This window comes from Lepus europaeus, chromosome 7 (assembly GCF_033115175.1).
Source record: "Lepus europaeus isolate LE1 chromosome 7, mLepTim1.pri, whole genome shotgun sequence".
Taxonomy (NCBI): domain Eukaryota; kingdom Metazoa; phylum Chordata; class Mammalia; order Lagomorpha; family Leporidae; genus Lepus; species Lepus europaeus.
Window position 1 is genome coordinate 98,651,767 of NC_084833.1, and position 12,361 is coordinate 98,664,127.

General features: G+C 41.8%; 1 protein-coding gene across 2 annotated transcripts in view; it reads right to left on the bottom strand.

Annotated features, from left to right (window-relative positions):
- Positions 1 to 12,361, bottom strand: part of RDX (radixin) — a 64,460-nt gene that overhangs the window by 37,107 nt on the left and 14,992 nt on the right. Inside the window, exons 1-3 of one of the 2 annotated variants that reach the window (XM_062196973.1) lie at positions 11,621 to 11,639; positions 11,326 to 11,401; positions 1,479 to 1,562 (exon numbers count right to left, since the gene is read on the bottom strand). In XM_062196973.1, coding sequence (XP_062052957.1) covers positions 1,479 to 1,562; positions 11,326 to 11,337 — 96 coding nt within the window. In that variant the 5' untranslated portion in view covers positions 11,338 to 11,401; positions 11,621 to 11,639. Of the gene's footprint in view, positions 1 to 1,478; positions 1,563 to 11,325; positions 11,402 to 11,620; positions 11,640 to 12,361 lie in introns of those variants that run through there. The other variant, XM_062196972.1, reaches the window with a different exon arrangement.

Below are 12,361 nucleotides of genomic sequence, written 5' to 3' on the forward strand. Positions count from 1 at the left end.
TTGCTAAGTAAAAAGTACTCAGACATATAACTACAGTTCATACATACGTGTGACAGATCACTTCAAAAAGTTCACAGACAAGTAGAATTAAATGGTTAAGTTTATTTTGGTGCAAAAAAATTTTAATTCTTGCATATGAAGGTCAAATAGCTCATGAAAAATACATATTATGCAAAAACAATCTGAAAAGGTACTGAGGCTGAAGAGCTTCTTTGTGGGCCAGGTAAGGACGGACTCCAGGGGCCTCACTGTGGCATGGCAGGTTAAGCGGCCACATGTAATCCCATGTGAGCACAGGTTGGACTCTACTTCCAATCTAGTTCCCTGCAATGTGCCTAGAAAGCAGAGGAAGAAGGCCCAAATATGGAGGCCCTTGCCACTCACATGGGATACCCAGATGAAGCTCGTGGCTATAACTCTCTGTAACTCTGCCTTTCAAATAAATAAATCTTTTAAAAAGAAAAAAAAACAAGGCTGTTGCCCCCCCCAAAAAATTATGCATGGATTTCAAAATATATTTTTAATGTCTGAAGAACCTTACATTTATTTATAAATTGCATACTACTATCATGCTAATACATTAAAAATCATGTATTTTAAAATTCAGGAAAAAAAATAAAAATGTAAGCATTTCAAGTATTTCTTACACCCTAGTACATCTTCTTGAGTACTCCTTGGTTGGCATGAACAACTACACACTCTCATTGAGAGGACCCAGTCTGCTCACAGCTTACAAGCTCATACCAGATACTCCTTACACTCAAGGTATAGTGGAGTTTTAGATCCTTGCATTTGGGCTCAAAAGAAGTTGTCAGAAAAAAGAACAACAAAGTAAGGAACTGCTGAGAGGAGTCCATACAAGTTAACAACACTCAATAATCTAGCCCTTCGTTTACAGTATGATTTATATACATGCATATATAAAATTACCAGGTAATGATCATGCACTTTACACATTCCACTCACAGACTATGTACAGTAACTTTGAATGCTTTCAGTCACCATCATAATGATTTTCCTAACAGATACTAAATACACACTGTTAACTGCTTTCAAAAGCTCTATCAGACAAATGTAGGAATGAGAAGGAATTGAAAAATATCCCTCGAGTTATTCAAGACATATGAATAGATACTGTGGAAAAATTCCAAGTGACACATTTGCTGCATTAGCAATAAACATCTAAGAACATACAAAGTACTGAGGACATCCCATATGGGCTGCTCCACTTCCGATCCGGCTTCTGCTATGGCCTGGGATAGTAACAGAAGATGGTCCAAGTCCCTAAGCCCCTGCACCCGTATGGGAGACCCAGAAGAAACTCCTGGCTTTGGACTTCAGATGGGCACAGGTCCGGCCATTACCATCACCTAGGGAGTTAACTTTCTCTCTCTGCCTCTCTGTAACTCTGCCTTTCAAATAAAATAAATAAATCTGGAGGAAAAAAAAGTTGCATACTTCATGAAGTTAAATGATACCTGGTCAAAAAGTTGTTTGCCAGTTGTATTCGGCTGGATGGCAAATTCCAGCTCAGCATCCATTGTAGTTACTCTCACATTAATCTACAATAAAAACAAAAAGGATAATCAGTAAGAAAGAGAATACATTTGACAAAACTTTTATATGATTTATATTTTCTTAGATACAGTGATAAAGTTTGATTTTACTCACAAAAAAAATCTCAATTCTATTTGAAATACAACCAACTGGGGCCAATGTTGTAGTATAGTGGGTAAAGAAGCCACCTGTGACACTGGCAATCCCATATGGGCGCCGGTTCATGACCCAACTGCTCCACTTCTGATCTATCGCCCTGCAAATGACCTGAGAAAGCAGCAGAGGATGGCCCAGATGCTTGGGCCCCTGTATCCATATGGGAGACCCAGATGAAGCTCCTGGCTCCTGACTTCGGCCTGGCCCAGCCTCAACCATTGCAGCCATCTGAGGAGTGAAACCAGCAGATGGGACATCTCTCGTTCTCTGTCTCTCCCTCTCTTAGTTTTTATAAATAAAATAAATAAACCTTTTTTTTAAAAAAAAAAAAGATTTTATTTATTTTTATTTGAGAGGTACAGTTACAGACAGTGAGCGGGAGAGGCAGAGAGAAAGGTCTTCCTTCCACTGGTTCACTCCCCAAATGGCCGCAATGGCTGGAGCTACACCAATCCGAGCCAGGTATCTCCTCCCGGTCTCCTATATGGGCCCAGGAGCTCAAGAACTTGGGCCATCCTCCACTGCTTTCCCAGACCATAGCAAAGAGCTGAATGGGAAGAGGAGCAGCTGGGACTAGAACCGGCACCCATATGGGTTGCCAGTGCCGCAAGCGGAGGATTAACCTACTGCATCACAGTGCCAGCCCCAAATAAACCTTTTAAAAAAAAATACAAAGAACTTACGAAATACTCACTTAAAAACATCTACTGAAAACTTATATGCATACTGGGTGCTAGACCATTGGCTTTTTCATATGACTCTTATAACAATACTGGGAGATCCTATGTTCATTTCTATGGAAATTCAAAGAGTTTTCATTACTTGCCCAAGAACACAGTGACCTGAAACAGCCAAACGGATTTAAACTGAGGTCTAACTCCTAATTTTTTTACTATAAAAGAATTCTCACTATAATTCTCACTATCCCATATGCCTTTCAACACAAAAAAAAAAACCGATACTTTTATTCATAGTGCAAATGTATCCTTTACTTTATAAAAAACATTCCTCTACACACCTTTATTTGCCAAACTCCATTTTATTTACTTATTTATTTGAAAGGCAGAGACACAGAGACAGACAAACAGGCATCTCTCATCTGTTGATTCACTCCCTATATGTATGCAAGAGCTGGAGCCAGGACAGGAACCCAATATGGGTTTTCCACATCAGGGACAAGGATCCAATTACTTGACCTATTGCAACTGGAACTGGAAGTAGAGCCAGAACTCAAAACCCAGGCACTCCAATAACAGGATGCAGGCATCCCAGGCAGCATCTTAACCACTGTACCAAACGTCCACCTCAGACTCCATTTTAGATACCAATTTTCTTAGGTAAATAACTTTCTTATCAAGTATCTCAAAAAATTAACAAGGCTTATTGCTATAGTTTAGATATTAGCTTGGATGCCTTCCAAAGGCCCAGAGCAATTAAGACTAGGTCCACAAAGTCTTACAATAATACTTAATAGATTAAACTTAGAGACTGAGAGGCTGGCACTGTGGCTTAGTGAGCTAAGCTGCTGTCTGAATCACAGGCATCTCATTATGGGCACTAGTTCAATTCCCGGATGCTCCACTTCCAATCCAACTCCCTGCTAACATGGCTGGGGAAAGTAGCAGAAAATGGCTCAAGTGCTTTAGGGTCCTGAACCCTCGTGGGAGACCCAGAAGCAGCTCTTGGCTTCGGTCCAGACCAGGCCTGGCCATTGTGGCCATTTGGAGAGTGAATCATCGGATCAAAGCACTCTCTCTCTGGGTACCCCCTCTCTGCCATTCAAAATAAAAAATAAATAATCCTTTAAAGAAAATGGAATCTAGGAGGCAGGCCTAGTGGAAAATCTTTATGTCATGAAGGTATGCCCATGAAAAGTAGTTCTTACAAGAGGGCTGGTTTCTAAAAGCCAAACTGGGCCTAACTGCTCCTCGGAGGCTTCCTAGCTCATCATGTGATCCCTGCTCTGCATCCATTCTCTATCTACTGCCCTCATCAGATGCCAGACAAATGGGGCCACCCAATCTTGGGCTGTAAAGCCAAAATAAGCCTCCTTCTTCCTAAGCTGCTTCTCTCAGGTATCTGGTATACTGATGGAAAGCTGACTAGTTCAGTCAGGGCTGGGCCAAGATGAAACCAAGAGACCAGAAATCCCATCTGGGTCTCCCACATGAGTGGCAGCAGCCCGAGCACTTTAGCCATCATCCAGCAGAAAGCTGGACAGGAAGCAAAGAAGCTAGAACTGAAATTTCACAATGGAACATAATTTGTTGGGCACTGGGACTGAATTCCAGATTCTTGGCTTTGGCCTTCTCCAGCCCTGCCATTGCAGGCATTTGAGAGAATCAGTGGATGGAAGACTTGCCTGTCTCTGCATTTCAAATAAAATAAAATTTTAAGCTTCTTCATTTCATCCTAACAATAATTTTTTGAGCTAATTAAAGGGCTTGTTATTGTATCAACTGTACTTTCAAATAAAAAAAAAAAAACAGGCTTGCTGCAGTGATGACTTGATCAAGGTTACTTATTTACTAAGTGTAAACTGGGCCAACAACATCAATGTCAAACATGAAGATCAAATTAAACTTCTTCAAGCTTTGTGTTTTGAAAAAACACTATTTTTCTTTTTAGAGGAAGGGGAGAGAAGTGACTATACTCTGATCTAGAAAGTTTAAAGGAAATTTTTTTTACTTATTAAAAATACTTTCTTCTAAATTTTCAATGCATTTATAATACACTAACTGATATACAACTATATACAATTTTGACTCTTTACAAAATAACTACAAGTTCTCCACTCAATTGAACTGGCAAAGTAGTTGTAAACTTTCACATTCCCACTGAAGTCATGAGTTAGAGTTGCTTCACATACCTACCTACACTGAAACAGAACACCCGCAGTCTCCTGTCTGTCCCCCATAGCCCTAAGTGTCCTTGCCTGTCCTTTATTAAAAGGAATTCACTTACTTAACACAGTGATCCAGCTGGCCTTACAAGGTTCTAATCACAAGACTTAAGGAGTCATTTGCATCCACAATAGGTAAGAACCTTGACAACCAGTACCATCCTGGAGTGGTTTGTAGGGGAATTCCAGGTTTGGGCAGAATGTACCTGCCACCTTTATGTAACCCCCAGAGCAACTGGAGCCCACCTGGCCATCATAAATTGAAGCGCATAGTGTGCACTGACCAGCCAAAGGAAGGTCAGAAGTTCCATTGGCCAACCACATACTTCACGCAACTCTCAGCCCCAATTTCAATCTCTAAGAACCTTCACTCCTAACTCTTTGGAGTGCTCAGGAATTAACCAATAGCTACTCGGCTCCTTGCTCTGCCTTTGCAATAAATACTTTCTTCCAACACCCAGATGTCTGTGATTGGCTTTCTGCACATCAGGCGAGCTGACCCAGCTTGAGGGCTCTACAACACCTCCAACTAGTTTGGGGTGTTGTTTGGCAACAATACTTGATGTTATCAGATGTTAAAGTTAGCCCTTCCAGTCACTATAAATTATCTATCTCACTGTAGGTTTTTTGGTTTTGTTTTGTTTTAAGATTTTATTGATTTATTTGAGAGGTTGAGTTACAGACAGTGAGAGGGAGAGAGAGAGAGAAAGGTCTTCCTTCCGTTGGTTCACTCCTCAAATGGCTGCAACGGCCAGATCTGCACAGATCCGAAGCCAGGAGCCAGGTGCTTCTTCCCAGTCTCCCATGTGGGTGCAGGGGCCAAAGGACTTGGGCCATCTTCTACTGCTTTCCCAGGCCACAGGAGAGAACTGGGTTGGAAGAGGAGCAACCAGGACTAGAACTGGCGCCCATATGGGATGCCGGCACTACAGGCAGAGGATTAACCTACTGTACCAAGGCTCCAGCCCCCTCGCTGGTAATTTTAATGTGCATTTCCTTGACAACTAAAAATACTGAGGTCCCTTTCATATGTTTATTAGCTATTAATGTAGCTTCTTTAGAGGACTGTGCTGTGGTATAGAAGGTTAAGCCTTTGCCTGCAATGCCAGCATCCCACATGGGCACCGGTTCAAGACTCAGCTGCTCCACTTCCAATCCAGCTCCTTGCTAATGTGCCTAGGAAGGCAGCAGAAGATGGCCCAAGTACTCGGGCCCCTGTAGTCACATAGGAGACACAGAAGAAGCTTCAGTCTCCAGAATTCTGCAAGGCCCAGTCTGGGCCATTGCAGCCATTTGGGGAGTGAACCAGCAGATGGAATATCTCTGTTTCTCCCTCTCTCTCTTTTTCTCTGTATCTTTGACTTTCAAATAAATAAATAAGTATGTATACAGCTTCTACGTGAAGATTCTGTTCAAACTGTTTGCCCTTTGCAAAATTTTTTTAAAATTTTATTTTACATGAAGACATTTATTTATTTGAAAGCCGTTATAGGGAGAGAGAAAGATATGTTCCATCTGCTGGATCGGAAGCAGAGTAGCCAGGACACAAACTGGCATCCATATGGGATACTCGTGTCACAGGTGGCAGCTTAACCCTTTATGACCAATGCTGGCCCTTCTATGCTTAGAAAAAATTATTTATTTATTTGAAAGGCAGAGTTACGGAGAGGGAGAGGGAGAGAGAGAGGGAGAGGGAGAGGGAGAGGGAGAGGGAGAGGGAGAGGGAGAGGGAGAGGGAGAGGGAGAGAGAGAGAGAGAGATCGTCCATCCGCTGGTTCACTCCCCAAATAGCTCCAACAGCCAGTGCTGGGCCAATCTGAAGCCAGGAGCCAGGAGCCTCCTCTGGGTCTCTCATGTGGTTGCAGGAGGCCCAAGGACTTGGGCCATCTTCCAATGTTTTCCCAAGCTAGATTGGAAGTGGAGGAGCCAGGACTAGAACTGGTGTCTATATCAGATGCCAGCACTGCAGGCAGTGGCTTCACCTACTACACCACAGCACCAACCCCTTCTATGCTTTTTAAAAACTGAGTTGTTTATTACTGAACTATAAGAGAAGTTTATATTGCAATTATTTTTTCTCATTCTGTCTTTTCTTTCTTATTGCTGTATTTCACAGAGCAAAAGTTCTTAACTTTTATTTTATTAACTAAGAAATTTTGCCTACCCTAAGGCTGCAGATTTTTTTTCCTATGGTTTCTTCTAGAAATTTTGTAGTTTGGGCTTTTGTATTTTATTATGATCCATTAAAAAAGTTAATATTTCCATAAACTGGAGACAAAAGTCAATGTTCATGTTTTTCTGTATATATAACTCTTCATTCCAACATCATCTGTTAAAAAGAATTAGATTTCCTCATTGAATTATGTGACAGCTTTTAAAAAATCTATTGAGGGGCTACTGTTGTGGCATAAGTAAAGCTGCCACTTGCAAAGCCAACATATTATATGGGCGCCAGTTCAAGTCTCAGCTGCTCCACTTCCAATCCAGTTCCCTACTAATGCACTTGGGAAAGCAGCGGAAGATGGCCCTAGTGCTTGGGACCCTGTACCTGATGGGAGACCTGGAAAAAGCTGCCGGCTCTTGGCTTGGCCATTTGGGAAGTGAACCAGTTGATACAAGATCTTTCTTTCCGTAACTCTGCCTTTCAATTAAGTAAACAAATGTCTAAGCAAAAATCTAATGAATACATTATATCTATAGGTATATTTCTGTTCCACTGATTCTACTATGGATCCTTTCTCAATACCACAATACCTTGTTTTGGCAGCTTGAAAATAAGTATTGAAATCCAGTAATATATATTTCTCAACTGTATTTCAAAGTCTGTACATGTTCACTACAGAATCATTTTTTTTTTAATTTAAAGATTTACTTATTTGAAAGGCAAAGTTACAGAGTCAGGGTGCAGGGACGGGGGAGAGAGAAACACAAAGAGAGAGAGACACACAGAGACAGAAGAATCTTCTGGCTCAATCCCCAACTAGATGGAACTGGGCAGGGCCAAAGTAAGGAACCTGGAACTCCATCCAAGTCTCATACTTGGGTGTAGGGGTCCAAGCATCAGGCTCATCCTCCACTGCTTTCCAAGGCACAATAGCAGGGAGATGGATGAGAAGTGGAACAGTTGAGACTCAAACTGCTACTCATATAGTATCCCAAAATTCCAGGCTGCAAATTAACCTGCTGAACTACAATGTGGTCCTCAACTTTAATTTCTTGGTTTTTTTTTTTTTAATTGATTTAGCTATTCTATATAAATTTTGTTGTTTCGATACACACTTTGAATCAACTCATCAATTTTAACCAAAGAAACCTACTGGGACTCAATTCATTGGAAATGAATTAAATCTACCCATACATCTAGGCAGAACTGACATCTTAATAACAATTTATAAATGTGTTTATAAACATTGAATTCTTCTCATTTAGTCTCTAATTCTTAAAAAAAATATTTCTTTTCATCTACTTGAAAGGCAGATTAGAGACAGAGAGAGAGACAGAGAGAGAGAGAGAGAATGAATATGAAGGAATCGTCTATTGGCTGATTCACTCTTCAAATACCTGCAAAGGCCAGGGCTGGGTCAGGCCAAAGCCAGGAGCCCAATACTTCATCTGAGTCTCCTACATGGGTGGCTAGGGCCCAAGTCCTTGGGCTATCATCTGCTGCTTTCCAGGAAGCTGGATCAGGAGTAGAGTAGCTAGGACTCAAACCAACACAGTAACAAGGAATGCCAGCACACCAAGCAGCACTTAACCTGCTGTGCCACAACACCCACCTGAGAGTTCTAATTTTATACAGCAAGTGTTGAGTGTAGAGGTCTTAAACAGCACTTGCATATTTATTCCTAAGTATTTTATGGTATTGACACTGTTGCCAATGTTACCAATGCTGTCAGTTCGTTTTTCAAGCTTTGCTACTCCTCTGTAAAAAAGACCTTGATCTTTTCTAATATAACCTTACATCTGCTGGCGCCGTGGCTTAACAGACTAATCCTCCGCCTTGCGGCGCCAGCACACCAGATTCTAGTCCCGGTTGGGGCGCCGGATTCTGTCCTGGTTGCCCCTCTTCCAGGCCAGCTCTCTGCTATGGCCCGGGAAGGCAATGGAGGATGGCCCAAGTGCTTGGGCCCTGCACCCACATGGGAGACCAGGAGAAGCACCTGGCTCCTGGCTTCGGATCAGCGTGATGCGCCGGCCGCAGCAGCCATTGGAGGGTGAACCAACGGCAAAAAGGAAGATCTTTCTCTCTGTCTCTCTCTCTCACTATCCACTCTGCCTGTCAAAAAAAAAAAATTTATTTAAAAAAAATTATAAAAAAAAATAACCTTACATCTGATAATCCTGCTAAATTTAGTTATGAGTTCTAGTAGTTTTGTTGATTTGTGAGGCTTTTCTACATAAACCAGGTCAACTGCAAACAGAAAATTTCACTTCTTGCTTCATGATCTTTGTGCCTTTTATTAATTTAATTTTATTCTTTCTCCACCAATGCATACTTTGTTACTAAACAAATATTTAAAGTCATTCCAAAGTGATTATCCATGCCAGAAAACTCCAATAACAATAACCAACAATTTATTTAAAAATAGGCCAAAAGAAACATCACTGAGGGGCCAGCATTATGGTGCAGCGGGTTAGGCCACTGCCTGCAACACTGGCATCCCATATGAGCACCAGTTCATATCCCAACTGCTCCACTTCCAATCCAACTCCTTGCTGGGGAGACCCAGAAGCTCCTGGCTCCTGTGTGACCCAGCCCTGGCCATTGTGGACCCCAGGGGAGTGAACAAGTAGACAAAGATCTCTCTCTCTCGCCAACTCTGACTTTCAAATAAACAAATTTTTCAAAAAACCTTAAAAATCACTGAAAAATGTCTTTTTAAAAGATTTTTTATTTGAAAAGCATTGAGAGAGAGAGAGAAAGGGGTAGTAATAGAGGGAGGGAGGGAGGGAGGGAGGGAAAGAGGAGGGGGAAGGAGAGATGGATCTTCCATCTACTGGTTCACTCCCCAAATGGCTCCAATGGCCAGGGCTGAGCCAGGCCAAAGCCAGAAGCCAGGAAGTCCTTCTGTACCACGTCTCCAATGTGAGTGCAGGGGCCCAAGCACTTGGGCCATCTTCCACTACTTTTTTAATTCTAAAACTAAGTAAAATGATCACTAGTATACAAACTTAAGTCTGTGTCATATCAGTATCACTATCTTGAATGTGAAAACTAGAATTATAAAAAAATTAGTAATGCATGGATCTTCCTGACTTATTAATTCCTGTTGTTTAACAGTAAGTTACCCTTTATGGAGCATTGAATGTGTAACAGATTCCTCTAATCCTCACCAAATCTCCTTAAATGATTACTAATTATATCCTCAGTCTATACATGAGGAAATTAAGAAGTGAACAAACTGAACCAAATCAACAAACGTCACCTGGATTAACTATATGAGCCAGGACAAACACTAAGTCGGTTTGACCCTCAGAACCCATAACTTTTTTTTAAAGGTTTATTTACCTTATTATTTGATAGAGTTAAAAAGAGAAAGGGAAACAGAGAGAAGGATTTATTTACCTTATTTTATTATTTATTTGAAAGGCAGCAATACAGAGAGAGAAGGGGAGGAAGGGAGATATAATCCCTCCACTGGTTCACTCCCCTAATGGCCAACACAGCCAGGGGATGGGCCAGGAGCTTAGAAGTCCATCTAGGTCTCCCATATGGGTGGCAGGGGTCCTAGCAGCTGGGCCATTGTCCACTACTTTCTCAGGCACATAAGCAGGGAGCTGGATCAGAAGTGGAGCCACCACGACTCCAACAAGCACTGCTATGATACCCTGGCATCACAGGCAATGGCTGAACCCACTGTACCACAACACCAGCCCCAGAACTCATAACTCTTAACCCTAACTGCACGATGACCTTCAGTGCTACGCTTGAGCATTAATCTAAAATAAATAACAGTGGAGTGGACATTTGGCACAGCAATTAAGACACCATTTGAGATGTCAGCATTCCATGTTTTAGTGCCTGGGTTTGAGTCCCCACTTGGCTTCCAGCTTCCTGTCAACGCACAGCTTAGGAAGGCAGCAGCAAGAGCTTAACTAGTTGGGTCCCTGCCATCCACATCAGATGACTCAGACTGAGTGCTCACCTCCTGGCTTCAGCTTGGCCCAGGCATTTGAGAAGTGAACCAGTAGACCAGAGTTCTCTATGTATGTCTCTCTCCCCACCTTTCAAATCATGGAAATAACTCTTAAAAACAGTAGTAAGGGGCTGGCACTGTGGCCTAGCAGGTAAAGCTGCCACCTGCAGTGCCGGCATCCAATAGGGGCACCAGTTCAAGACCTGGCTACTCCTCTTCTGATCCAGCTCTCTGCTATGGCCTGGGAAAGCAGAACAAGGTCCAAGTCCTTGGGTCCCTGTACCCACATGGGAGACCCAGAAACTCCTGGATCCTGGCTTCGAATTGGCACAGCTCTGGCCGTTGTGGCCATGTAGGGCGAGAACCAGTGGATGAAAGACCCTCCTCTCTCTCTGCCTCTCTGTAACTCTTTCAAATGAAAAAAAAAAAAAAAAAAAGAGTAGTAAAATAAATTATGGAAATAGTAGTATATTTTTCTTCCAACAACTCTACCTTAATACCTTGCCTTGTTCCACAAAGACCTTCATGTTAATATCTTACTACGTCATATCAAAAGTAAGAAAACACACTTACTGGTTTCGGCATTTTCCTTCTCTTTTTGTTACTGTCTTTAAAAATTCTTCACTTATATGAATTCTACTGTCACCTCCTGTTAAAAAGAAAATATAATTTATTATCCTTCATTTAAGGTTTTTATTAACTAAGTTGTACAAAGTTAAAACATTTTAAAATGTGTTTAAAGTAACATGGAAGTCATTTATTTTATTCTAATTTCAATGTTTCTAGCATTTCACATGCCCTAAAATATCTGTAATCTAGGATTTAAAATATCAGACAACTCAAGTAACATATCATAAAACATGCTGACCTACTAAATGTTTTAACTTCATCACAGACAACACAGAGCAAGAAAACATGACTGCTAAAGGTTGAAAGGCTATCTTCTTGAGTCGAGCTCAGTCCTGCACCTAGCCCTGTTGACAAAGGGGACAACAAAAGTGAGGTTAGACGGATTCAGACTAAAGAGATAAGCTCAGGAATACTTTGCAGCCTCTTTTTGGTACTACCACAAAGGGAATTCTGCTAACACAGTCTACAAATAGACTTTAAAAAACAAACAAAAAAAATTACTTCCCCCCTGCTTTTCAAAGCTTGACAATCTGAAGAGAAAAATAAGTGAACTGCTTATTCATTTAAGGTATATAAAATAGACATAACCCTGCACACTAACAATCTCCATGCTATTCATTAGCAAGCTGGTGGCCTTCCCTGGAATTTAGAACTGCCTCTGAGACCAATGTTAAATTGTATCTTCTCATCCTAAGAACAAATCTGAATCAAGGAAAATCACACAGGTAAATGTTCCTACTAAGAATATCTAGGGGGGAGTCGGCACCGTGGAGTCGGCGCTGTGGCGTAGCAGGTAAAGCCATGGTCTGCAGTGCCAGCATCCCATATGGGTGCCAGTGCGAGTCCCAGCTACTCTGCTTCTGATCCAGCTCTGCTACAGCCTGGGAAAGCAGTAGAAAATGGCTCCAAGTCCTGGGGCCCCTGCACTTGCACGGGCTTCAGATAGGCCCAGCTCCACCAGCCACTGCAGCCATTTGGG